Raw genomic sequence first — 27,507 nt, 5'->3', positions numbered from 1 at the left:
CTCCCTTGTCGCTTCAGAAAGGGAACGACTGGGGATTACCTCTTTTCCTGTTGGGTACATCTCTGTCTGAGTCTTCATCTTTCTTTTTGTTTCCTAAGTCACTGGTGTTGACTGTGACAGTTGCCTTGATTTCTTGCTGTGCCACTTTCATGCGATCATAAAAAACCTTAAAGAACTTCTCGGATTTCTTGTCTTCTGTCAGTCGGCAGAAGAAGGAATGCTACGAGAGAAAATGAACAGGATCTGCAGCTGAATCCAGATTATCCCACCTTTTGGCACTGACTGGAGGAACTGGAGGAACTGGAGGTTAATTAGTTGTCAGTAAACTGAAACCCAGAGCAATGGAAATTCATACTTTATTGTCAAGGAAGCCCCAGTGTCTCAGCTTTGTTAACTCCCTTATTAACAACTTCAAATACATTATTAAAGAGAAGTGAGGGCAATAAATCACACCACCCCTGACAGATTTGGGCAGCACACCTCTCTCAACAAGGGAATTAAGGTAAGTACCATGAATGAAGGTAAGGAAGGTGGAATTTCCTATAATTTGATTCTAAGTTCAGAAGCAAAAGGGTATGAGCAAAATACAGAGGAAAAAGAACTGTCCTGCCTTCCCACCCTCGAATCCAAGGGACTGTGAGTCATAACACGCCACAGCCAATGTTAATCACAGTCCAAAAATGTACAAACAGGGCGATGGCGTGAGGGACATCTCGTGCTGAGCTTCCACTGCCCTGCCTGCAGCAGACTTCTTAAAACTCCTTTTAATTCCCACTCTAATATATCATAAGTGACAGAAAAACTCCAAGCACTGACTACTTTTAAGAAGGTTTATTACTCTTCTCCTTCCCATATGTGCATGGAGACAGAAAGTTCTTCCTAAAATCGAGGGGAATACAAATCATGTACAGGTCAAGCAGGAGCCAACACAGTGAGTGATCAGACAACTCTTGATGAAACCAATATGGTGTTACATAAATCAGGACCAGAGTTTAAACACGACTGAAGGATGAACTTGTAAGTGGGTCACCTTATGCAGAGCATTATGAAATTAGTTAGCATTCTGCAGCGGCTCGCCATCCAACAGCTTTACACGATGAATAGGAATGAAGCCTGATTTATTGAGAAAACAAATTAAAATGGGAATGGCAGTATCTCCTGCCCGCTCTGCTCAGAGCAGAGCACACGAGGCCGGGGCTGCCTTTGATCACTCCCCAGCAGCTGCACGGGAACACACCGAGTGACTTTGAATGCTCCGAGCTGTGTCTTTGATTACAGGCAGAGGAGGAGCGGGGCTATTTAAAGAACTTGGTCAATACTCACAACACCCCTCCCACCACTGTGACACCTTCCCCCTGCCCACAACAGCTCAGGTGAACTCCTGGTTTTTCTCACTTCTAGGGATTACCAGAGGAGGAAAAGGCGCAGAACCCAGCACAGGCCTCCCACATCCACTAAAACCAGTCACACCAGTACCCCCCTCCTGACACCCACTCAAAGAGCCCAGTAAAACAGAGCTCCCAGAGACCTGCAGGACTTGCCCTTTGCCCAAACAGTGCTGGGCCTGTGACATGCCAGAAGATGATCTGGGTGCCCGATCCATTTAATAGCATTTGTACAACTAATTCTCTAATCCAAGACTTCATATCAAAAATTTTAATGTTTTCTCATCATGTTTGCTCATGGTTTTAAACTAAAAAAAAAGGTCAAACTAGATTAGATATACCAAAGGAATTCTTCCCTGTGAGGGTGGGGAGGCCCTGGCACAGGTTGCCCAGAGAAGCTGTGGCTGCCCCATCCCTGGGAGTGTCCAAGGCCAGGTTGGACAGGGCTTGGAGCAACCTGGGCTTGTGGAAGGTGTCCCTGGTGGAACTGGATGAACTTTAAGATCCCTTCCAACCCAAACCAATCTTGGATTCTATGATCCTATAAAATACACCCAAATAAAAAAAACATCCTTCGTCTGAATAAGTTCACTTATCCATATTTTTTATTTTTCATTCTAAACTGGTTTTTAGACCTGACCAGACCCAATGGACAGAAGATTGTCAAACTACAATCAGAACCAAGAGATGCATTAACTGGTTTCCCTGTGCTGCTGACCAGTAACCAAACCCTCAGATAACTGGGCTGTTTAGGCAGCCAAGCCTAAACTAAGTCTGTTACTTGGTGGCTACAAGGACAGACAGAGGAAGACTTTGTATCTAAGGTGCATCTTAGAAATTTTACTCTACCAGTTTTAAACATAATACTGCCTCTTTACAGATAGACCAGCATAGACCATGGGCTCTGGAAAGGGCAATCACTTTCTAAAACATCCTGTTATTTGCTCATCAGGCAGTGCTGGGGGTCACCTGCTCTCACCTGGCTGCACATCCTCACAGTCCAGACAGGAGGAGTTACCCTGTCATGAAGTTGTGGTGAAGGAAAAGCTTTTTTAATGAACCACACTAAGGAAATACCTTGTATGAGAGTAATTATTGCTGACAGACTCGATTTTTGTCGTCCTTTCAAGCTTCTTAACTGACTTTCCACTGCGCTTCAGAGAAAAAAAGTCCAACTGAAAGGAGCATTTCCAGTAAAGCTTTTAGTGCGTGCTGTGCATACACCCAGGGGGTGTCACAAAATGATTGTTTCAGTTTAGGTCAGGATGCCTAACACCTTCACACATATGAATCAACCACATGCCAGCTATCAAAGATACTGTATTTTAAGAGGTGTGATCTCACAAGTTGCGCTTGAGCAGGTAATGGGTGGTGATAATTATGACAGAAATCCTAAAATTTTATTTACAGATATAGCCTCACAGCAAAAAGTGGAAAAGTCTCCCTTTTTAAAATGGAAATGGAGTGGCCATTTTAGAGCACCGTCTGCTGGGGTCCTGCTTGCACACAGACACCCTGCAACCACAGCAAGGCTGCTGAAAGAGCAAGTGTGGAGGAACAGCCAACCTCCACACTCATATGGGTGTTTGAAGAACAGAGCTTCCAACGTGCCCCCGACATCAGCCATCCCTGAGCAGTCAGTCACCACCAGGCTGGGGCTTGGGATCTCCTGAAAACCTACTGCAGGGCAGGGAATTGTGATCCCTAACATCCGCATGGGGCCGTCTCTGGCTGGCCCAGTACGAGGCACCAGAGGAGAAGCTGCCTGAAAGGTAAGTGGAGATAAAAGCTCCATCCCATACCTCAGACACTGGCAGCAATAGCTGGAGACAGATTTGTGACAAGGGCCTGGGGTGACAGGACAAGGGGGGATGGCTTCCTACTGACAGAGGGGAGGGACAGATGGGGTATTGAGAAGGAATTCTTCCCTGTGAGGGTGGGGAGGCCCTGGCACAGGTTGCCCAGAGAAGCTGTGGCTGCCCCTGGATCCCTGGAAGTGTCCAAGGCCAGGCTGGATGGGGTTTGGAGCAACCTGGGCTAGTGGAAGGTGTCCCTGCCTATGGCAGGTGGGTAGAAATAGGTCCCTTCCAACCCAAACCAATCTGGGATTCCTGGAGTGCTAAAATCATGTAATATGAAACCACTGCAACCCTGTTTTGTTAATGACTGTCACAAGTCACCTCCACTGAACAAGTGCCATGACACAGCAGCCCATGAGGTTTTCCCCAGGAACTCCAGGTTCAGCAAACAGCTTTACAAGTCCACACACCTCAACAAAACACAACAGATCTCCAGAGCACATCGACCAGCCGAGAGAATACACCACAACTGCTCAGAGGTGACAATATCTGAGATAATGTGATGGTCACTAATCACACAACCACCAAACTAAACTGAAAACCACCTGCACGTGACACGCACAAGGGTCTAACAGGACAGCTACGCTCACCATGGGCAAGGACATCACCACAGAGCTCTCCATCACCTTCAAAGATGGAGCAACCACCACCTGCACAAACTCACTCATTGTTTCAAGGGAATGGAAGGAGAAGAACCAGCACAGCATCATGTCTGCAAAGTCAGTCACACCATTCCTCCTCCTGACATCCAAAGTGATCTAAAACAAACTGAAGGCCAAGTTTAAATTGCAGCACACTGACCAGCCACAGCCTGGCCCACCCTGGAGCACCAGCAGCCCCTCACTCTCCCTCATCAACTCAGCCAAAGCTGTGTTTAAGTCACGTGTTTTTTTGAGAAAAGCATCTGGTCTTTCTTTAGAAGGCAAAGATGATGAACTATGTTTGACTATAGGCTATTCCAGTGGTAAATAACTATTAGAAACATGTGATTAAGCTCCTTTTTATGTCACTAACTTCCAGTCATTGGTATTTTTTTGTGTCTCTTCTGTAGTTATTCCCAGGAATTTGGTCTCCAATCCCCTTCTAACTATTTACATACTCTGTGAAATGTTTACCTAATGTTTCTTGCTAAACTGAAAACACTATTTTTGCTTGCTGGCTTTTCATTTCAGCTTTAATATCATTTTCTGTGGTGGTTATTTTTTGGCATGTTCTTAAATATTGCAGATCATTAACAAGCTGGATTGCAGAAGCACATTTAAAAAAAAATAAATCACCAAAGAACTGGCACGTTTCCTAGCATTAGCATTTCATTCCAAGACCTTTGACATATGTAATACACATAATTTCCAGTGATGAGTGAAAGAGAAGCTCAGCTCACTCCCCAGCGGTTCAGGGGAGGGGGATTACAGAGGCAGGATAACCAAGGGCAGGGACAAATGCTCCTTAGTGTGATTCCTGTACCAGCAATCGGTAAAAAAAATGGATTTTAACCAGCAGAACTGGCATCTGTCCTTAGGAGAACAAAGCCATAAACCCCAGCAGCCCGGTACCTTTGTGTAAGGTGCACAGAGTAGAGACTCAGGTGACCAATTCACTATAAATATAACTAATCCACAATAAATTCAATGATGAGTGAGTTTGTGCCCAGTGTGGGATTATTAAATGGGAAAAAAACCAGGAACCAGCTGAAGGCAGTTTATTTCCAGCTCTTGCCTTTGAAAGCCTGGCCCAGTTTGGCCTGTGTGCTGTGTCACCTTTACTGGGAACACCTTTCCCTGTGCTTTAACCTGGGTCTGCCCCGACGTCACTACTGCTTTGCCGGCCAAGAAAAGGAACAACTGTTGGATTACTTTGTAGGAATGGCTTGACTTTCCACCCCAGACACTAATTCCAGGCTGGCCTGTCGGAAGGATCATGTGAGAAACAGAACCCAAACCTATCAGCAAGCACTGGGTTTAAGCAGCAGCATCTGCTCAGCTGTGTTTCCTCCCAAGAAGGGGTGGCCTGACTCGAGGCGAGCCCTTGGCTGCTGATCCCACACGGAGAACGCGGAGCACGGAGCGCTTTTGGGACCACGCCCTCTCAAAGCTGTTTCACCACAGCACTAAGCCCTGCCAGACCCTCCTACAGATCCCGAAGAATTCCCCAGGAGAACAAATATTTGATTACCAAGGAATAAGGAAAAGCAAAGCCCCAGCGAACACCTCGCCAATTAAAGCAGACTGTTGTCATGTCCTTCCCCATCTCCCTAGTGCCAGGGAACAGAAAATACCCCGTGAACTTGGCGAGCCAAGGAGATTTCAGAGAGGAAAGTCCCTCCAGAGAGAGGAGAAAGATCAGTGATCTGGCTTCAACTCAGAACATTTTATTCCAACATTAGAGAGGAATTCTTACAGGGACCTCAGCTCGCTCGGGTTATCCAGCCAGGCTGCTAGCACCAATGCAAAACTTGTGTGCTACTTCATCTCTGCAGGAAGAGTTTGCCACCCCCAGACTAGTTCTTAGAGCTGGACTACTTCAAAAAAGCCACATTTTAAGGGGAACTGCACTAACACAAGCACTGAATTAAGCACAAATGCCAACCCTCTACATTCTGCCTAAATATATTGCGAGGGCTTCCACTGCAGAAAATTCCAACCTAACTTGCTTTCTCTCCCTCCTCATTTATTTGTTTAAAATATCACTAATCCCTCTCTCTTGAAATCTCTCGTACCTCCTGGTTCGCTGAAGATCCATCACTTTGGGTGTGAGTGATGGATATCATTAGTCTTGCATAGCTTAAGGAAATTGCAGCTGAAATACTTCACGCTGAACATACTTCACAGTTTGAAATAAATCCATAAGGAAAATCTGCCAGAACACCTCAATTGCCTGCGTTTTTTTGCAAACTGTAAAATAAACTTCGTCCTGAAAGCAGAAGGAGGACTTCCCAGCTCTGTTTTCCACAAAGAAGACAAAACTCTCTCTGCCATGGGCATCCACACACCATCCCGCATGGCTCTGGAGGTTCTGGTCCACCTTATGGGGTGTGTTTTTTGGTGGGTATGAGTGTACAAAACCTGAGCTGTGGAAAGGTTCATCTGTCCCCACCAGCTGTAAATGAAGCAGCAGCAGAACTACAGCAGGAAGAGCCTTTATATCCTCTATGTTCTCCTACTGCAACACCCAGACTCTTGATGCAATTTGAAGTCATTTCACAGAGGAAAGCAAGAACAAGCCTCCAGAGATACAGTTCCCTCATGCCCTTCCAGAGCCAGTACAACCCCCAGGAGCACAAGGTGACACGGGATGATCCCCAGGATGTGAAGGCACACTGGGGAACCACAGGTACCAGTGTGACTGTGGGTTTGGGGTTTGTGCTCACAGATGGCCTCGGAGCGTGGGAGCCTCGGGGCCTGCCCTGCTGTCAGCAGGGAGCCTGATTTGGGTTCCTCTGCCCCCAGTGGGAACAGCTCCGCCGGGTCACTCGGCTCATCCGCGGGGCAGGAGTGCGGATCCCACTTCCCCACCGAGCAGGAGAGTGCTGTGTAGGTGTGAGAAACAGGGAAGTCTGCAGACTCCCCAAAAGAAAAAAAAAAGTGTAAGATCTTGTTGAGAGACAGAGGAATTAAAGAAAACCATAGCAACAAGTCAGTCCACCTACCCAAACCACCCACCCACCACCAGTTTCATTTGCTGACGCACTTCAAAAACAAGCTGGCTCCAACCCGCTCTGGAAGGTGAGCAAGCCCTGAGAGCTCATTAAATTCCCTTCTCAGCTACTCTTGTGTGCCTGCAGCTAGTGAGCAAGTGGGATATAAATAGAAGTTATATAACAGTGCTTTGTTGATTCCTGTGCTTACCAAAAAAAAAAAAAGGGGCATGACCTTTTTTTTTTGAAAAGCTTTGCCTCTGCCTGCTCAGGGAGGACTTTAATCCTGCTAGGGATCATCTTAAAAGTTTAGGTTGGACCTGGATACAACAGAGAGGAATAGGGAAAATTAGTGATTTGTGTCCCTGCTCCTTGCAGGACCAGGATCATGGTGGAATGATGAGAGGATTGACACACAGGAGGTGGTACCAACAACCAAGAACAACACAAGTGCACCAAGACTGGAGAGCAAGACACAGCTGAACCCTGAGGTAGCACCTCTCCTTTTTTTCACCTACACTGCTCAGTCACACAGATGGGCACCTCAAAATCCAAGCATAAAACCTTCCTGTGGGCAAAAAGACTGGAAGATGCTCTGCTACAGGAATCCTGATGGCCCAAATATACTTCAGAAAGCAGCACCAGCTGTAGCTCAAGTGGAAAGTCCAGGTGGTACTGTTATCATCTCACCTCTTCCCCCCAGTACTCAATCTCACCTTTGTATCTCCCTGCCCTCACTGACAATGAAATCACCTCTGCAGGAAGGACTCCTCACACTGCATTATTAGTGGGCCTTGTTTGTTTTGAACCTGGTAGTATCTAACACCTGTGGGAGATTGAGACTTCCCTGTGCTAACTGTATTAAAATATATGTGAAGGAGATGGAGCTCCCACTGGCTTGGCATCCTGAGTCTGCTCCTGTGGAGCAGCAGAGCATCAGGACAGAGGTTTCCTCGGCACTGACTCATGGCTAGTGCAGGTCCTGTGCCTTGTTTGGAAGACAACTGCAGTGTCAAGCACGTCAGGATTTGCAGAAGGTTTCATTACAGAGAGGGCTCTTTCAGCAAAGGACACAGCTGATCTTTATGATGCAGGTCCTTACCAACTCTGGCTTTTTATGTCATGTTCTGAAGTAACATTCTCAGAATGTCAAAATAATTATGATGTACTTTAACTTGAGCAAAACTCATTTAAATGGTGAAAGACACAGGTGATTGCTTAACACGTGCTAAAAGCTTCCTGGTTGGGCAGTAGTTTCCTAAACAGGTATCGTTAAAACAATATAAAAAAGATGTAACGTCAACTGGATAAACAGAAAAGTTAAAAGACTTGTTTTATCAATGACCAAAAGTTCTCAAGTGCTATTTACAAAAGTTTAGTGACCCAAAGATAATCTTGCCTCCGAAGCCTTTACCATCACACACAATTGTCTGTGCTCACCAATATCTGTCACTGCTGCAAATCTTCCAAGTAATAAATGTGATTTAAAAGGTCCAAGCCACAAAGGCTAAAGCACCATCGTGTCACCAAACCTACATTTCATCCCCCTAATACTTCTGTGACATTTTGCAAAGCTTTACCCCCATTTTGCAGGGCAATTGCAGCCACAGAGAAAAAGAAACAAAGTGTCTGGGCAACCAAATAGGACATTTTTGTGCTGGTATTTCACAGCCAACACAACAGTGAGCTCAAGGACACAAACTGGTCTCAAAATCTTTGCTCCCTCCAACCTGGGGGCTGTAGCTGACCTGTACCACTGGCTGGTACCTCCTCAGCTCACTGGGCTTCCGTGGGGTTCTTAAGTGCCAGAAACACAGACAAGGACCAGACAGCTCTGGATTCAATTCCTTTTGTGCAGCAATCCTGTAGTTATTTAATAACTATCCACCATCTCTGGACAGCCTGAGGAACAGAAAAGGAGACCACAGTTCACCATGGTGGCATTTCCTCACTGGTGGCAACGTACAAAGAGAAATGTTGACTGAGTCCAAGTCCGTGTATGGCACAGGAGAGCTGTGTTAGTCCAGTGCAGCCTCTCCTCCCAAACCTGACTGATGAAGAGGTGGCTGCTGGGGTTTCTGTACCTTGCTTCTTCCAAGCCCCTCGTGGTACCCGTTTGATGGGCAGCACAGCCCCCAGCCCTGTCAGGCACACAAAACACTCAGTTCCTCGGAGCAGGCTGAACCAAAGAGCTCTGGAAGTTCAAGCAACCCGAAGCCACAAAGTTTTTTGCACAGTCACATCTCAAAAGGAGCCTCACACACTGATGAGCTCCAAGCCACGATTCCACACTACACAGGTTCACTGTTGCCATGCTGTGAGAGACACAACTCTGCAGTCCACCACCAGCTCCTCGGTGCTATCTCCAGTCAGGGTGGCCCCTGGTCCTCACCCCACACTCAGCTGCTGCAGGACAGAGAGTGCTGTGTGCACTCTCCTCTGTGCAGAAGCTGTGACTTGCTTCAGCAGCAAAAGCCACTTCTTCCCTGAAAAATAATCACCTTTTCCCTTGGGTGCTGAGTCCCATCACCTCATCCCCTGTGTCTGCAGCCCACCTTGGGAAGAACCGTGGATAAGGGGAATGAAGGCACCACTGCCCTCGAAGTGGCAGACGTGCCTCACGCCACTTTGGGGCAGTGCTTAAAAAATGCCTGCAACAAAACTAATGTCACCAACCTCATTTTACCTTCCCCGGCTGAAAATATCAACATGTGCGTGTGGGAAATTTGTCACGCAAGCTGACTTTGGAGAAGATCCCTAATTAAAGGAGCAGGGTCTCCATGGAGAGGTGTTACGTAAGGGACTCCACTTGCCATTACCTTCCACCGACCAAGGAAACCCGAAACCCCGCGGAGGTGAGGCAGAGTAACGGCACATGGAATTTTTATTTAGCAGATGAGAGACGAGTGTTACAGGACAAGTCCTCAGCAATCTCCTCCGCTGTCAGTCATTTGCCAAGGTTGCTTTAGCAGAGCAGAGCTCTCTGTGCTGCTGCGTGTGCAGGGAATGGACCGAGTTTTACCCCTTCCCGAGGAGACGCAGTTCCACAAGCAAGGCACCTGCCATGCCAGCTCGGGCACAGGGAACCCAAACCAGCACCCCAGGGACAGGTGCCTCCCCGGATGCAGGGCATGCTCCCCCCTCGGAGGAGAGCGTGGGGCATCCTCCCAGGGCTGCTCTGTGCAGAACCGCTGACTGCAGCGCTCCCGAGGTGGATGCTGAGGGTTATATAAATTAATAAAGGGGTTGATGTAATTTGCAGTTCAGTGAGCTGCACTGTTTGTCAGGTTAATTTGTTGGCCGGCGCTGACCCCGAGGTTCCACCTCTGCCTCTGTGTCCGTATAAATGAGGGCAGGCTTCCCACCGAGATCCAGGGCTCCCGCTGAGCCACAAGCTCACGGGACACAGCCACGACAATGCCACCAGCAGCCCTGCTACCAAAGAACCTGACAGGGTTTTTAAGTGAATTTCAAAAACTAAAACCCAGAAAGTTTCCATCCAGAGAGGCCTAAGTGGGCAAAGACCTTCCCAGAACAGCTCGTTTGCCACATTCACCCCTCTAGCAGAACACAGAGTGGCGTGGGATTCACTGTGCCACGTACCAGCTCAGCCTCCTTCCTAAGGGAAACCAGGAGTATTTTTTTCTTGTCCTGCTTCTCCCCCACATTAATCTCCTTAACAATACAATAAAAATCCCTCCTGCCAATTAGAATAAGGAACATCTCTAGATTTGCTTTTTTGCAAGAGTTGGCAACCACCTACTTTGCCTACCCTTAATATTGGCCCTGCCTCTACCTAATGAAACAGCAACACCTATTCCAGTTATCCCTTCCCAGCATCATGGGGATCTGTTCTCCCACTGAAGCTCATGGGAGTTACCCGGGAACTCCCATTATTAACCATATTACAATCATCATGTGCAAGTTCCTGTGTGTTGGTACAAACCTTCTGCTTCACTTCAGGCCGAATTAATTTCCCGTGTGAAAACCTGGAGTTAAGAAAATGCCATGCAGGGGTGACACATTTCTGGCCTTGCTGCCAAAAAGCCTTTTTTACATAACCTGTCCCTATCCCACCAGCTTCCTATTTTCAAAGGCCTGTAGATAGAAGTAATTGAAGTTCATTAAAAATTATTCAAACTGAGCACAGAATGAACTTGTTCAGAATACTACAAATCAAAAGCCGCTAATAATAGGGAAAAAAAAAACCCATGAAATGAAGATAAACTGTGTTAGACCTCAAAGACAAAGCTAGTTGGTTTGGCTAGGTCAACTTGCACAATGACAAATGGACGTGATGCAAAACGAACACAGTTATTAGTCCAAAGACTGAAGATGACTCTTCCACTGGCAGTTACTGGAAACTGCCGAAAAACTTCAGCAAATCTACTCTGCAGGTTGCAGAGTCTGCCAAGTCCTACCTACCTACTCTGCAGAACTTACCAAAAGAACACAGATTAGAGAAAGATCAGGATAAAAAGACACAAAGCATTGGGTTCATTTTTGTAAATGCATCTAGTTTCCATAAGCAGGCAAATGTTGCAGTGTATTTTGTAAAAATGAAATCCTACTAAGTGGGAGACCATCCCTTTGCTGCCCTCAGTAGATCTCGACTGTGCTGTAGCCAAAGGCTGCTGTCTAAAAATCATCAGCTTTGCAGACTAGCAAGTACCCACAGAGCTCTCCTGAGAGCTGGGCTGCACCAGAGCCCTCTGCACTCAGAGCACATCAGCCACTCTTCCTACGTGGAGACAGCAAAGCTGGATCACCTGAGTTCACCGGCTCAGGATACACCAGTCTGACTTGGCCATCACATCATTCAGCAATTACTTGGGAGATACAGACCCAAACTGATGATTTTACTAAAGAGCAAGCCTCCACCTTTTCTTTGATTCCCAGCTGTTCTCCCAGAAGTCAAGCTTTGTGGTTGGTGTTTTTCCCATTGAAGTTCTACTCACTTGGCTCTCATGGCTAAAACCCTACTGAGAGATCAGAGTGCTGAGTACAGGCTGTTCCCAGCTGCCACTGCCATCATCCCCACAGGCCCTGACTGTGCTGAAGCCACTGCGAGGCACCAGAAAACACTCTCCCCACCACCAACAGTTTAACCAACGCAGAGGGAAGCCAGGGAAACATGTCTGAGCACCAATAAACCCTCTTTTTTGCCTTTTGCTGTCAAGCCCATGGAGCGTTCCAGCACAGAATATCTGCATCCCAACCGCTCCACAGGATATTTTCAATAACATCTCATGTGTGCTTTGCATGCATGAGTAAGAGCTCCTGGGTGTGTCCGAGCCCTCAGAGCTCCCAGCATTAGCTGTAGGCACCACGAGTCATTTGGTTCCTAAAACATTTTGTACTTAAAAGCAGCCCACACTACACCAGAGCCCCCTCCCAGCCTGTCCTGCCACGCTGGAGCACGTACACACACCGAGTGAGTGCTGGCAGCCCAGAGCACGTCCTAAAGACACCTGCCAAGCATTTATTCCTGAGTGGAAAAGCACGGAAAATAGTTCCTCTGGTTTGTGGAAGCACCACGTATGTATACAGGCTGGAGAGCAGCAGAACCTGGCAGGAGTGTGTGGTGTGGAGGCGTCACACGCTGCTCCGAGCATCCCATGCCAACGGCTCCTTGCTGACCACAGGGTTACTGTACAGCCTCCCAGCTACGGACAGCAAATGCAAACCAAACCATCTCCCTTTCTGGTGGAAAAGGTGCCTTTGGAGGCAGACTGCAGGTTTCCCTGTTTGTTCTGACCAGGTGAACTATGGAACCTGCTCCCAACATGGGTTCATGCTCAGTGGGAGGTGACTTTGCTCAGTCCATCCGTGCTGGGGTCCAGCACAAGCAAAGGATCCACCACGTCAGGCTGGTGCAGTTTGTTTTTCCTTCCAGCATGACAGTGTGAGGTTACCTGAGGCTCCCTGAGAGCTGGGAATATGAAAGCTCAGCTTCCTTTACATTAGAGAAGAGCAGGAAATTTAAAGGAGTGACTGTCCCCAAGGAATATTAATCCTGTCCTTGTAGTTTAAGGTGATGTAGGATTTTCAACACTGAATCCCCACTTTGTCTTTTACAAAGAAGCTTCACTTCAGAGCATAGACACAGGGGGAAAAAAGGGTGTACTGATTACAGGGACAAGCAAAGGAGCCCAAAGACATTCCCTGTCCTCTCAAGGGAAGTTTGCATTGACATAAGAGGTGCTGCTGTAGGGATCTAGTGTATGTTTTAAGCTCAGTGGTCAATTATAACCAGTCAGGATTCAGCCCCACAGATAGTCTGCAAACACAGCACACACAGAGCCAAAAGAGTAAGGTATCACATGTACAATCATCTTTACAAGTATGCTTTTCTGCAATGAGGTTTTACTTTCTCTTTGGAAGAATAATGTACAAGCTTGTTGATGTGTATTCATTACAATCCACACCAGGCACAATTTTCATTTAGAGAAATCAAATCCTTGTTGAGAACACAGAAATGAAGATCAGCAAGACTGCAGGAGAACAGCAGTGGTCTGGAGTTTACCATACACTTATTTCAAATTCCAGTCTGAAATCTAACACCTCCTTGTAAAAGTCTGAGCACATTGCAGTTGCTTAACTTATTTGTAAGAGCAGTCAATAACTTACCTACAAAGCTGTTTCATTAGACATTCCTCTATACTGCCCTGGGAAACACCTCAGTTACCCAATGCCCATGTAAGCATTTAATAAGTTCACTTTTGCATGGTAGACACTAATATTTCCCAAAATTACAGGTCAAAGATCCTTTAGTCATTTCCCCTCCCATCTCCTTAAACTCCTCAAGTTTCCTGGATTCCATAAAAACACTTCCCTTCCCAACACAGTTTGGTCACAAGAAGTTTTCCATTTCCCTACCTGTATCGTGGTGTTCCCACCTTCCAGCAGGGCAATGGCTAACAGGATGCTCTCATGGAAGACTCTGTCGCTGGTGGCATTCATGATGAGATCTATGACCAGGTTGGATGCACCTTCTTTATCCAGATGACACTGGACATCTGCCAAACTCATCTCCCCTCGGCTCATTGAACTTGATCCGGAGCTTCCTCCTATAAAGGTGATCATGAGAAACAGGCTGAGATTGACCCCACGCTGATGGCACCTCTCTTCAAGGCCAGGCTGGACAGGGCTTGGAGCAACCTGGTCTAGTGGAAGGTGTCCCTGCCATGGCAGGGGGTTGGAATGAGATGGGTTTTAAGGTCCCTTCCAACCCAGACCAGTCTGGGATTCCATGACTATTGATTTTTTTGGCAGTGGTCTCAAATTAAATAAACTGCACTTTATAACTGACTTCAAACGGAATTTTCCCTCATCCCACCCCCCATTCTCTCTGGAATACCATGAAATGGTTTTGTTACAGATACGGTTAATAATCTGACATCCTTATAAGCACATTCCTCATATATTAATTAAATTGATCGGGATTTCTAAGTACATTTACTCAAAGCAACATCACAAACTTTAAGCGAACCCAAGGCAGTCTCTGGAAAGCATGAAAAGCTCTGCCTGCTTCATTTTGCTGGCTCAAAGGCAGTCATCCATGTGGACGACTTCCTCGGTTTTGGGAGTTCATAGAGGAGGACAGTGAGGGGGGGAAAAAAATCCCTGTTTCACGTGTAAGGTGCCGATTTGTGGGGCAGACACAGCCACAGACCACGGGGCAGGGCAGAGCACAGGCCCCACAAGGAGCAGGAGCAGGTCCTACCTCCTGCCCCGGCCTTGCTGGTGCCGCCGGTGGACAAGGGCCCGTTGCCGAAGGTGGTCAGGCTCTCCCGCCGTCCCGCAGGCCGCACGTTGCCATAGTAACGGTTGACCAACACTTGCCTGAGAGCCTCACCCTTGATTAAAGAGGAGAATGAAATCATGATGTGAGTTTCAGGAACAAACAAACCACTGCTGTTATTGTTTGCCTTCTTGTGGTGAGGGGGGGGAACCGAAACCCTGGAGATTCAGAAAAATCCACCGAGTAACTCCCGCTGTGCTCGGGCAGGCTGGGACACCGGGGGGTCTCATGGGGCTCAAGTAAGATTATGGGTTCCCAGCACAGGAACAGCTGCAGGTCAGGTTTTGTGTAGAGCTCTCTAGACAGATTTTGTTCTCAAAGAGGTTGTTTTGGTTTTTTTAAATTAAGTTCTACTGTCTTGGTCTTAGATGTAAAAAAGTTGCATCTGTACAGCACCAACACAAAATTAAGAGGCGGATTAGTGCAAGAGGAACATTAGAAATGATGCTGTGAGGAGCAATCCCATCTTCCCACACCTATCCCATTTTGCCATTTCACCAGCTTTACAGGGATGTGCTCCTTTCTCCCTCCATCAGCAGCTGCCGAGCGGAAACCCGAGCGATCCCGCTGAATCCCAGCCCTTTGTTCCCTGCTGGCAGCTGCCCCGGCCGCCGCTCACGCCAGCAGTCAGCATCCAAGCACATGAGCTCTGGACTCCACAGGGCACCAGTCCTCAGATAACCCCAAATCCCGGGAGTGCCCGGAACGTCCCCCCAGCATGAGCCGCTGCGTCAGCCCAGAGCAAACCACCTCCCAGGGCAAACAACCCACGGGGCCCTGCACTGCTCCCACTCCAGTCCTTACAGGAATTCCCAGGAATTCGGGGAACTGGACAAATCAATGAGCAGCACACAAACACCACACTGGGATTAACGGGTTTTTATAAGGCCTTTGTGCACAAAGGAAAACTGGGGATTATTGCAACCGGCAGCTACTGCTGATGGCAGTACCACCCTGGACAGTGCTTGAAAGGGGAGGGAGGGGCTCTTCTGGGGATTCAATACATAAATAATAATTTAAAAAAAAAATCTAGCCAAGAATAATTTCATATTAAAAATATGTCAGGAAGAACTAAAGTATCTTATCTTTATCTCCACTTGCAAAACACACGCTCGTCACTGATTTTCAACTGTATTTCAAATGAAATTAGTTGTCTGACTATAGAGCCAAGATGTCATTTAATATATTAGCTGACATAAAAATGAAGTCTTACTTTTTAAACTTTCACAAGAGGCCTTTAAAACACAAATAAGTAAATGGAGCAACATAAATGTGCATTAATGGGCTCACACAGAACTCCAGCACTGCTGCAGTCACACTGCTTTGATGCAAAACTGGCACTCACAAAGGTAACTTCAAGAAATCCTTAAACTCCCCCCCCCCCCAAAAAAAAAAAAAAAGACAAAAACCTGTCTGGAAATAAGTTCTTTACCAAATTTCAGGAATTGCTTCCAAAGGGAGAAGCCAGACACGCGCCTGGAGCTGGTGAGGGATCACTGCCCTCCCTGCAGGGCTGGGGCTCAAACTGGGGCTCCCACCACCTGCTCCTTGTCACCACAATTCAGCACCTTAAAAATTGTTCCTATGGATTATTAGCTTGAACACTGCAGCATGGGAGCTGCATTTTATGGGATCAGATGGGGAAGGAGCAAGTGCCAGGGAGACAGGTTGTAAAATAAACACGAGGAGAGCATTCCAATCAGCTGCTTCCAAAAGTCCCAAAAAAACAGAAAAAAAGGAAAATTCCTGTGGAAGCAACAGTAGAAGGAGATGAGCACTCTTCCAAGGGGCATACGCTTCCCATCACCGCTTGGGCCAAAGAGTGAACATGTAGGAGAGGCAAGAGACAGTTCAGGAGCTCCAGCAAATTCCTACCCCGGAGGAGCGCCTGTGACTGACAGCGACATTCGAGTGTTGGGTACACGATGTAGAGCTTCATCCATCCCCCTGCTCCCAGTCTGGCAGGTAAGGAAGGCAACATGACAGAACAAGGCCAAGCCAGACAAAAAAAACCCCTGAACTACACCTTCCCTCTACACATGTCCCGATTAGAAAGGAAACTTGATACCCGCATGAGCCCTACGACAAAATGAAGTTACAAGGGAGTTCTCACACTACCTTTTCCCTCTGCTGTTGAACTAATTGTCAGTCATCATATCAACTGACATTTAAACCAGTCATTTTTACTACTTACTACAAAGATAACACACATCCATCCACAAGAACAGCTGCTCACTGAACTCCACCTCAACTCAAGCTCCTGGAGTTGTGTCCAGATTTTCCTTCTGGCCCACTGCAGAGCAGAAGGCGACTTCTATTCCATGGTCAAAATAGTTGGGGTGAGTGGAGGCACCTGACCAAGAGGACAGACCTGCAGCACCTCTGGTGTCTGCAGGAGTTGTGTATCCAAAACAAGACAAATCACCGGAAAATACAGGTAGGAACAGGTGTCAAGCAGTTGCTTCTAGTCTGAGAACGTGCTCATCCATGGGTTTGGAGGGCTGGCAATACACAGTCACCAGCATCTCAAATTCTATCTGGGAAAAAAAAGCTTTGCTTTCTACAAATTTATGCAAACCTGCCATGTTAGCTAATGAAATATCAGTATGTGATCAAAGTGGAGGGGAGAAGAAAAAAAATCAGTGGTATTTAAGAAATGTTCCAATTAATTCAGCTGCAATGCTTGGCTCCAGAACAGTTCTTTAACCATCCTGTTAGTGCTGTGCACCACTTTGATGTGGGCAATGTGCAAACAAATATCAGATGTTTGGCAATAATCAGAAAAATCAAATATGGTACCTCAAAAAAACCCAACAACATCCAGTTTCATCTGTGTTCACCATCAGGTAAACTAAGTCATATACAAACATTACTGTGCATGTATCAGTAATGCAGATGCAACACACAACTCTAAGTGATATCAGAAACCTGATTAAAACAGAGAATCTTGGATAATATTTAAAAGTGAAGCAGTTCTAAGTTGTTGTTGCTGTTCTGTTCCCAGCTACAAGAGCAGAAGAAATGCAGAAAGGCATTAATGACACTGATTTTGCAGCATGGGTTACAAAGGGGTGGTGTGGCCAAAGCAGCCAACTACACAAGCACCGATTAATGTCACTTCATAACTGAGTGATCACCACCAAAGGGGAGAGTTTTGACAGTGTGAATGGACTGGACCAGGATCTGAGGTTTAACTGGAGCTGCCAAGCACTTGTCCCTTCCATGTAACACAAGGGGCACCAGCACCCCCTTCATAAACATGGCTCATCATTTTGGGTTTTCCAAGAGCAGCTAACACACAAGTTTCTTAGGTGACTTAGGCTTCACTGTTTAAAAGGAAAAGGTTGAGGGTTAGTTCTGAACGTGCTCGACTGCTGTACATACCCTTCTATGATCCTCCAGTTGCCTCTGTGGTAGAGTTTGATCAAGCTCCTGCTGTGCGTGCAGAAATTTCATTTTAAAGCAGAACAACACTCAAGAGACACCAACATCTTGGCACTCAGGGGGAATACTAAGGGAAGTCACAGTTGAATGCAAGGGGGGAGATGAAGAAGATGGACTGACAAGCTCTCAAAACAGGACATCTGCCCTCAGTTGGCCCTGGCAGCACTTGTCCCCTCAGACACCTTATCACCCCCCCAGCCCACCACAGCATGCACGTGTGCCAACATTCCCCTGGAGTCAGAGGGAACACAGGGTCTGTCTCGTTGTACAGTCACCAGTAACACACACAAGTCCCCGGGAGCTCAGCCCACACATGCCCATGCACAGACACACAGGTACACCCCACCCCACTGGACACACACCTCTGGGGACGGGAGCAACTTCAACACATCTCCCCGTGGTCAGTGAAGCTCGTTTGAGACTGTGGAGGGCCCCTGGAAAAACCTGGGGGGTTCCCTTCCAACACCAGGGCCTTCAGGGGGTATCACTGAACAGAGTCCCTCGGCACGTGCACGTTTCCAAATCGAATCTCTCTTGCTTCAGATATTAATTTTAAGGAATGGAACTTGCAGTTTGCAAACCTGAAGCACATTAAGTTTTTGTTGCTTTAAAGCACCTGAAAATGTGTAGAACAACTGCTCTCTCCAGGGACCCACCTTAAACCAGGAGCCATCTCCAAACATCTCAAAGGCCTTCGATGACCACTCAGAGTTTTGGTTTACATTTAAACACTATTCCACAAAAATTACAAATACAAAAGTCTGAACCACCACAAACATTTTTTTCCTTCGTGATCTCAAAATATATTTACAGCCTTCATGTCTATATAGCTCACAGAATCAACACTGTCCTTGATTAAGATTTTCATGTTGTTTCACTTGGATTTGCATTGATTTGGCACTCAGTTGTACAATTTACCAATGCCATCTCTGGATGTCCCATGAATTTCCAAAGAATTTGAGATTTCATAATTTTTCAAGTCATCATTTAGAAAAATAATCTGTTTTATGCAAACTGATGCTAGGGTATCTCACAAAGGACATGTTCCCATACATCCAATTACCCCAGAGCCAGAGACCCTGAAGATGTGAAGTGACCATGAGCTGCTCCACTAGGGCATTTTAAATGGGACACCAGTTGCTCTGGGGTTATGAAGCTTCCATTAATAACTTCTGACACCTCCATTTCCTTTAAGTCTTTAAGTATGTTAGAAAAAGGGAAAACCAAATTCTGCATTAGGAGCCAGAGAAACAAGATCTCATTTTGCCAATGCAGGGAAATTTGAGAGGAGTCTTCTCACAGTGTCTCCCTTGGAGCATAAGGGAAATGGCTGAAAGGAACAAAGATTTGGGACTAATTTACATGGGGTTTTTTATATTTCCAGACTACCACACTGAGTCTGTATTGGATTAAGCCACTTGAACAAATCCATTTATTTCCTCTGCCTAACACCACGCAGCAACACACATTTCACAGGGTTTTCACCAACAAGACACTCCACTAGGACTACTTAAACACCAATATTTGTGTGCTGTACAAATATAGGTGGTGACACACCTCTACAGGGCTCTCCGTTTCGGGAGGTTGCGGCAGCTAGTTGAAAGTAAAATGCAGAAAAATTAGTCATTCTCCCAGAATCTTCCACCCCAACAGCAATCCAGTGGTCAACAGAGAGGGGAAGGGAGCTGGCAAAGCACTTGACTTCAGCTGAATCATCACAAACGAGTTATAGCCATAATTACTGTTTACACCCTCCCACCCTGCTCCTAAAAGGGTCACATCTGGAAAATTTCGCAGGTATCCTTTGAACATCCCAACCTGCTTTGCATGAACTCCAAGGCACAAGCAAAAAGCTTTAGTTGTAGGTGCCCACAGCACTTTTGGGGACCACACACCTGGGATCTGTGACTTGAAGGCAGCACATCCATCCCGGGGCAGGGGAGAAGGAAGCCAGGGCTGCATGTCACAAAGGCAGCAGCCTTATAATTTTAGTTTAAAAAAATAGTTTTCAGTGGATTCTCATCTATAAACATATTTCCTTGAGATAAAAGATATATGATGCAGAACCAAACAGGAGCAATGAAATAAGGGCCTGCATGGTGACAGCTTTTCAAATTTAAAATGCTGATCATCACACTGAAACAGATGAAGACAAGCAACTTTTATCTAGTAGAGCGTAGACACACAACAGAGACCTGAACATTCAAATGCAGCTGCCTATGGAACCGTGGGGCAACTCAGTTAACTCCTCAGAGCAGACACTCAGAAATCAGATGCTGATGATACAAACACCAAACTGAGTCAGGCCCTCCCTGGCTGTGTCTGCCCAGAGGCCACAGGACAGAGAGACAAATGTCCACGGGCTGGGAGAGCGCTGTGGAGCTTAACCCAAAACCTGCTGGGGAAATGCTCCAAGGGAGAGGGAGGCCACCAGATCCAGAGAGATTCCACTTCCCAGGAAAGAGCCAGAGGAGCAAGTGCTTCCCCTGCAGTGCTCCTTGGCCAGGAAAGACCCTTTTCCATTCTCCTCCCAACAGACTTTCCTCCTGGCAGCTCCCATGGCCTCTGGTCGGTGCTTCCTTGCATTGTCACCGCTCCTGGAACCTTCTCAAGCGTGCAAACCACTCCTCTCCTGTTCCAGTGGAAGCACGGAGTATTTAAGCCAGGGGCCCAAGAGTGAACAGGAAGAGCCTCATTTATGCAGAGGAACACACCGTTCCTGCCCTGCTCCCAGGCTGGACAGCGGGAACGCCGTCCGGGTCATTAGGGAGTCCAGGCACATTGTTCTGCCTGCACACACCGTCTGCACAACCTGCTCCAGAGCAAGGGAAAATTCCTCCCTTCTCAAGGAGCCAACAGCAGCAAGGAAATTGGGCCTGTTCCACTGCAGGGGAAATGAGGTCCCTTCCTGCCAGGGAAGGGGATGCTGAAGTTGGCAGGTCAAGTGGACACGACTGCCACAGGATAACATGCCTGGACTGGGGATCCAAACACAGGTTTCCCTTCTGGGCACTGGAACAGGTTGCCCAGAGAAGCTGTGGATTCTCCACCTCTGGAAATGTCCAAGGCCAGGTTGGATGGGGCTTGGAGCAACCTGGGCTAGTGAAAGGTGTCCCTGCCCACGGCAGCGAGGTGGAACAAGATGAGCTTTAAGGTCCCTTCCAACCCAAAGCATTCTGAGATTCCTGGGTTTACACTATGACCCCATTTTAACCAAACATGCATGTAACATTTTGGAGTTGAAAGGCAGCACAGATGAAAAATCATCATGAAATTAGTTTCATCTTTCCCAACTTAACTGGAGAAGGAAAAATTACGAATTGCAGTTCAGAAATTCCTGTGCCTTCCCTCTGTACTTCCCAGCAGGGAGGAAAAGCCACTGCCCTGGGCAATGCTCAGGTGGATCACCCCAAAGCAGCACAGCCCTCAGCAAACTTCCAGTAAGAATATAAACTCCAAACACTGAAATTTCAATTCTTTGAGTGAAAATGGCTTCAAATAGCAAAGAATTATGGACCTTGTGCTGCAAAGTATCAGCTTGTGCTTTACAAGAAGGATTGAACAGAATATCACCCTAAGCAGCCTGAGGTAGTAATTTTGCAAGATTTCTCCATGAACTTCAGCTCTCCAACCAGAAGAAAGTGATGGTCTGAAGGGCAGGGGCAGGTTTGTGCAATACTAAACAACACCAGGTGAGTACCATGGACACTGTGGTCAGCTTTTAAACTGGAACATAGTGGGTGGCCAGGTCAGAGTACAACATCTGTGCTTTTTATTAGCAGTAGGGAAAGGTCCTTTCAACTTGCTCTGCAAAATCCTCTCTTCCTTAGAAGCTTCCGCTCCCACAAGGCTGACCAATAAACCACTCATCATTAGCCAGAACAGAAGTACAGCCTCTGACCTGCTGCTGACCCAAATGCTTCCAGCACCCATTTCCCCAACACAGGCCATGTGTGCTTCTCAGAACAGCCTTAATCTGACTCACCAGGGGATGTATCCCCTCAAAAGCCACCAGAGCAAGGGACAGCTCCAGTGTGAATTCATGGCATCTCAAAGGATGAGGTGTGGACGAGCTTTCCATCCTTTTCTTTTATGGCTTTGAGGAAGGTATAAAAGTTTTCATTTGCTTTCAAAATAACAATCAAGGTTAAAGTTATCTAATCTGTCTTGCACAGAAAATTGAAACAACTACCACTGTGGATAAAGAGTGGAAATGGTTTGAGGAAAAGCAGGAAGATTTTCGTTCAGGTTTGAAGCCTCGGGATTGCTTTTCTCTCTGTTTTTTTTTTAAACTCAGTTGTGTAGTAGATAGCCAGACCACCAAGCAAAAGGCTTGAAATGCATTTAACCCTGAGCACTTTGAGAAAGCTTAGTCAAACTCAACTGATTTGGCTCTGTGATGAAGCAGTGGTGAGGAGGGAGATGCCCTGAGCTGTGCAGGAAGTCGAGTTCGATCACTGACAGGTTCCTTCTGGTCTCAAAATCTGTGAATTCAAGAAGTGACCCAACTCCATGTGTATGGCATGTCATTATTGGGGTGTTGGAGAAAGAGATTTGGCAGAGAGGAGGAAATAAAAATGACAACCATAGAGTCAGGCAAATATCACCCTAAGCTTTAGAAAGCCAGCTTGTACATCCAGATGCGAGGAACCAGAGTGGAGATCTCAGATGTATGTTATGTATGTTATTCTGAAACCTCTGCCTTGGTTCCTGCATTGCTATCTCCAGTGGGAATGGCTGTTCAGAATGAGTCCTGCAAGTCCTTTTCCACTTTTTCCTCTCTTTTCTGAATTTCTCCCCTTTTCTCTTTGAAGCACAGTCAGTACATTTCTTCCTTGAAAGACACACAGCAAAAGTATCTGATGACAACAGAGCAGAGCACAAATTATGCTGCTGTCCTCCATAACCCTTCAAAAATACCACAAATCTCTGTGTAGCTTCCTTGCCAAGTCTCCTTTGTCAGGCCAACACTGTTACCTTGTGGAACTGAGGAAAAATTTGGATAGGAAATTTCTAGCCCCTGCAGATGATCTGTAGGTGTTTGTCAAACAAGCATTTGACTTGCTACGGAGAAGTTTCAGGGCAGAGGGGAATAACTGGGAACCAGGAGCACTGAACTGCTTTGACAAACTTCCCATGTTAAATCTCCCCCTGCACAGACCTGAGCCAATGCTGCACAAATTAAGCAGCAGCAGATGTGGAACAGCACCTTGTCCTGGCACAGGTCTCTCAGAAGGCATGTGGGATTTCTGGGGGGCAGAAGCAGCCCCCCAGCTCCCTCCAGCACCCACCTGCTCCCAGTCCTGGCACACCCAGACTGGGGATGTGTCTGAACATCCTCCCCCCTTATCTCAGGGAACTTGCAGAGACTTTGGGCACTGCCAGACAATGAGGTGGGAAATTTGGCATAAGGGTTGTCAGTGCCCGCACTCAAAGGTCACTGGGATCTGCCTACAGGAATGCCTTCCCTCATTTTCCACAGTTTTCAGTGGAGAAAGCACGTTTTACTTGGGCTGGGGTGTTCCAGGAGCCAGAGACCTCAGTCTCTGCCCTTCAGTGGGAGTGCAACCACTTCCTCCTCTCTAAATCCTCAGTCTTGCAGGACTTCTACAGTCACTAAACCTTCACAACACATTTTACAGCAGCAGTTTTAATTAACCAGTAAGATGGCATAACTATTATTGGGTTTTTTGATGACAAATAACTACAAGCAATGTTCCAGTCTCCTTTTCCAAAGAGCTCACCAATTCCAGTTCGTGCAATAAAAACGGTCCAAAGACTGCAGGATTTCTCAAGGGGAAAAAAAATATAAGGCAGCCCACAAAAATTTATGAGAGCCTGCATTTCCTCTGCTCGAGACATAACAAGTGAAGCACTGTCTAAGTGCAAAATACACAAGAGAAATGACTGGAGTGAGTTCTCGACAAGGAAAATAATTCCTAAGTGCAGCTCTCCAGCTCTGAAGAGGTTAATGCATTTCCCAATTCCAATCAAAAATGCATAAAATAGCACCCATTTTGCACCTTATTCAGCCACTGGAGTTCTATTTTATCACTGATAAAGAGCACTGTGAAGGTTAATTCAGGCAACCCCTTTGAACCAGCATTTTCAGTTCCCTTTTCACCTACTTGAAACCTCAAGACCAAAGTGAAAAGGTGAAAAAAACACAAACCTAAACTCTACTGAGTGGGACTGCAGGTATATATTGCTGGATAAAGCTGCATCAAAAGTGTCATAACTGAATAAAAATAGGTAAATCCCCAACATAATCCTAAAAAAAATAACTAATTACAGGGGAAACTCCGTGTGCTTATAGAGTTTTGCCGGATTTGGTCGTTCTGGCGGTTGCCGGCCCCTGCCCCATCCCTGAGGGGTGGGGGGAAGCAGCAGAGCACCCCCTTTTCACCCTGAAAGATGAAACAGAGCTGCAGTGGGGTGGGATCAGTGTCGGGGAGCAGTAGCAGCCCCCGGGCTTGGCCGCTACCGGCCCGGGCAGCGCTCCAGGCCGCGGTGCCCGTAAACATCCCCAGCGCCTTTATTGGCAATCGCCGCTGAAGGTCACACATCAGCAGCGGGCCCAAATTCCAGGAAAAAAACCCTCTTCTTATGTAACTGCCGCCTGAATGTTGGCAGGTGCCCAGCGGAACAGCTCACTGCAATGTGGCTGGGAGGGGAGAAAGGAGAAGGGAAAAAAAAAAAAGAAAAAAGAAAGAGGCAAAGTAGGCCATGTGGCGGCACATTCGGCATCCTGCGCGTGCCACCTGCAGGTCAGCGCCGAGCGCTCGGTGGGGCAGCTCCCAGAGAGCCGGGTCTGCTCCAGGAACCCGCTGGTTTAGTACCCAAGGCTCGCACTGCAGGTGGAAACTGGGCCACGGTGTCCCCGGGCCGAGGAGGATGGGTGGGAACAGATCCCAAACGCCTCGGCAGGGAGGGAGAGCTGCTGCGGAGCTGCCCTGGAGCCCAGGGAGCCCATGGTGGAGCCCATGGTGGAGCTCACCAGGGCAGCCCCGGTGGGAAACACCGGGAAATCTGCATTTGCATCACGCCTGGACCTTTCAGCGGGCTGAGGGTTGAATTAGAAGTAAATTAAGGTGTTGTGTCTAATCGCAAGCAGGGTTTAGTTATTCCTGGTGTGAGAAGATTCACACTCGAGGGCACTCGGGGAAAAATTTAACTCGGCCCTGAACCTCTTCCCTGTGACACCAGCGCAGGCAACAGCTCCACCAGGAACAGGATCACAGCAGTTCCAGCCCACTGAGGAGTCCATCAACACGGGCTCAACCCGAGGGCTTTTAAGGACAACACACTGCCCTGCCCAGAGGGTTTCTACTTTATTACCTGACACTTGCACAGAGCCAATGTCAAGCCCAGCTTACGGAGCTCTTCAGCTCCTGATGCCCACCTGATGCTCCAGGAGAGGCAAAGAAGAGCCCCAATGCACCCCAAAAGCCAAGCTCTGAGCAGACAACCCACCAAGATCAGGACAGAACCAACACGGTTTCCAGTTTCCCACGGTTTTGTTCTCTCTCAAAACAAACCCTGCTCCTCATCCATCTCTTAGGATACCTTTTCTCCTCTTTATTTTAATACCAGCCTTACACAGCCCCTATCCCAAAGGTCTGCACACCTTTACAGGTTTACAGGAACCTGAATGTTTGAAAATACTGCAGGATGACTCATTCTTGGTGAATCCTAATTTCTGACCCCAGAAGAAAACCTTTTACATAAATCCTGCTACAGCAGTGGATGGTGCAGAGTTCAAAGCCAAAGCACATGTACAGGAGCTTAAAGATGCTCGTTTTGTATTTCTGCTGGACCAGTTCATGATCCTCAGATACAGCACAAGGAACTGCACTACCCCTCCTCTTCCCTTGCACTCCACTCTTCCAGCACCCCAAAACCCCAAAGCTCAGCTCAGGTCACAGCATTTACCACCCTTCCTGCAGGGGATTTCCTCCCATGAGGGTGAATTCCAGCATTATTCACCCACTTCAAAGGGCACTCCCTTCTTCACTCACAGAAATGTTAAGGGGGGCTGGAACACCTATTTTCTATCATGACTTTCACTAACATCTCCTGGAATTTTTAATATCCTTTATTATTTGGACCCACTGCCCACTGAAATGACCTTACAGTACACAACCAAGACAAATAACCTACATAAGCAACCACATAAGTACCATGAAATTATGTCATAAACAGTTACTTCAATAGAGCTTTTCCCCAAGGGAATAAGGAGAATTTCAACTGATCAAAACCATTAAGTTGTGCATAGTTTGATACAAAAGAAAGTTAATAATTTCACTAATAATGGAGATGTTTGTATCCTTTGCCCCAAATGTTTATATAATTTCCAGGGTTGACAAGGGGAAAAAAAATAAAACCACAAAACCCCAGGATTTCTGAGAATTGCCAGTGGGTTCAAACTCCAACTGAAACTCTTTCCCTGAGCAGTCAGTGCTCGGTGCTGATGGTTACACACACACCTGCTCCCTCCATGCACTTGCTCCATCAAGAAGCAATAAAATTCCTCCTTTGCAGCCTCCAGAACAAATCCTAAATTGCTCTGCACGCTCTGGCTGATTTATTGCAGGCAAACAGCCCATTACAGCCAGAAACCAAAGGGAAAAGTTTCATATTATGACTTAATTTGCAATTAAACAATTCAGGTTTCTCTCTGAAGTTTCTCCAAGCTAAAATTATATAGAGACATGTTATTTTGGGAAGCTGGAGCAGCACTTCATCCAAGGGGTCTGGCCTGATGGAAACATTTATGTGCCACAGGTTCAGTTTTCCAAACCAGAGTGAAGATTGGAGACACACCTGAGATGCCTCGTCACAGGTGAGAGGTGATGGCAGGGCAGGGAAGGAACTTGTGCAACAAGAAATTTTGTCTTTCAGGCCAAAATCAGACTCTGCCTGAAACAAGTGATGGGAAACTCGTGTCCTCACACCCTCACTGGAGCTTCTGCTCCAGCCCAGAGAGGGATGACAGCGAGGGCACAGCAGGGCCCGTGCATCCCAACCAGAGATTCAGTCAAAAACAAACCAAAAAAGCCACAACTCCAGTTTGTTCTTGTGAGGAATTCTGCTTCTCCCCTCCCCTAAAAGCCCTCGTGAACAGAAAAGACCCTCCAAGTCAACCCTAGGCCACCTGGCCACTTTTTTTGTCTAGTCTTGTCACAAATAATTTGGATTTCAAGCCCATTTCAACACGCAAGGTCCCCAATATTATTTCATTTTCAGAAGGAAGTTCACCCAGTGAATTCAGGTGGTTAACATCAAAATTAAGTCCTACAGAAAGCAACTTATGGCCTATTTCATTACCTACTCCACTGAATAAAGAGCAGTAACATTTTAAATGTTTTAAGTGGTTAAGCT

General features: G+C 46.9%; 1 protein-coding gene and 1 long non-coding RNA gene across 15 annotated transcripts in view; one reads left to right on the top strand and one right to left on the bottom strand.

The window, feature by feature from the left end:
* Positions 1–27,507, bottom strand: part of ITPR1 (inositol 1,4,5-trisphosphate receptor type 1) — a 163,015-nt gene that overhangs the window by 41,308 nt on the left and 94,200 nt on the right. For 7 of the 13 annotated variants that reach the window (XM_027640858.1, XM_027640854.1, XM_027640860.1 and 4 more), the window contains 5 exons: positions 19,684–19,719; positions 18,067–18,117; positions 14,605–14,737; positions 13,758–13,948; positions 40–220 (listed from right to left, as the gene is read on the bottom strand). In XM_027640858.1, the coding sequence (XP_027496659.1) occupies positions 40–220; positions 13,758–13,948; positions 14,605–14,737; positions 18,067–18,117; positions 19,684–19,719 (592 nt within the window). The remainder of the gene's footprint in view (positions 1–39; positions 221–13,757; positions 13,949–14,604; positions 14,738–18,066; positions 18,118–19,683; positions 19,720–27,507) is intronic. The other 6 variants (XM_027640855.1, XM_027640864.1, XM_027640865.1 and 3 more) reach the window with 2 other exon arrangements.
* Positions 150–21,642, top strand: LOC113946024. Of its 2 annotated transcripts, none has more exons than XR_003527268.1 (5): positions 150–502; positions 2,796–3,157; positions 6,341–8,176; positions 13,100–13,104; positions 21,629–21,642. It is a non-coding gene; the product is annotated as an uncharacterized LOC113946024 (long non-coding RNA). The 2 variants fall into 2 exon arrangements; XR_003527267.1 differs by having other exon boundaries at positions 3,580–8,176.

Source organism: Corapipo altera, unplaced genomic scaffold (genome assembly GCF_003945725.1).
Source record: "Corapipo altera isolate COAL_440 unplaced genomic scaffold, ASM394572v1 55, whole genome shotgun sequence".
Classification (NCBI taxonomy): domain Eukaryota; kingdom Metazoa; phylum Chordata; class Aves; order Passeriformes; family Pipridae; genus Corapipo; species Corapipo altera.
Note: the sequence above shows the minus strand (reverse complement) of the source record. Positions and strands in the feature narration are given on the sequence as shown.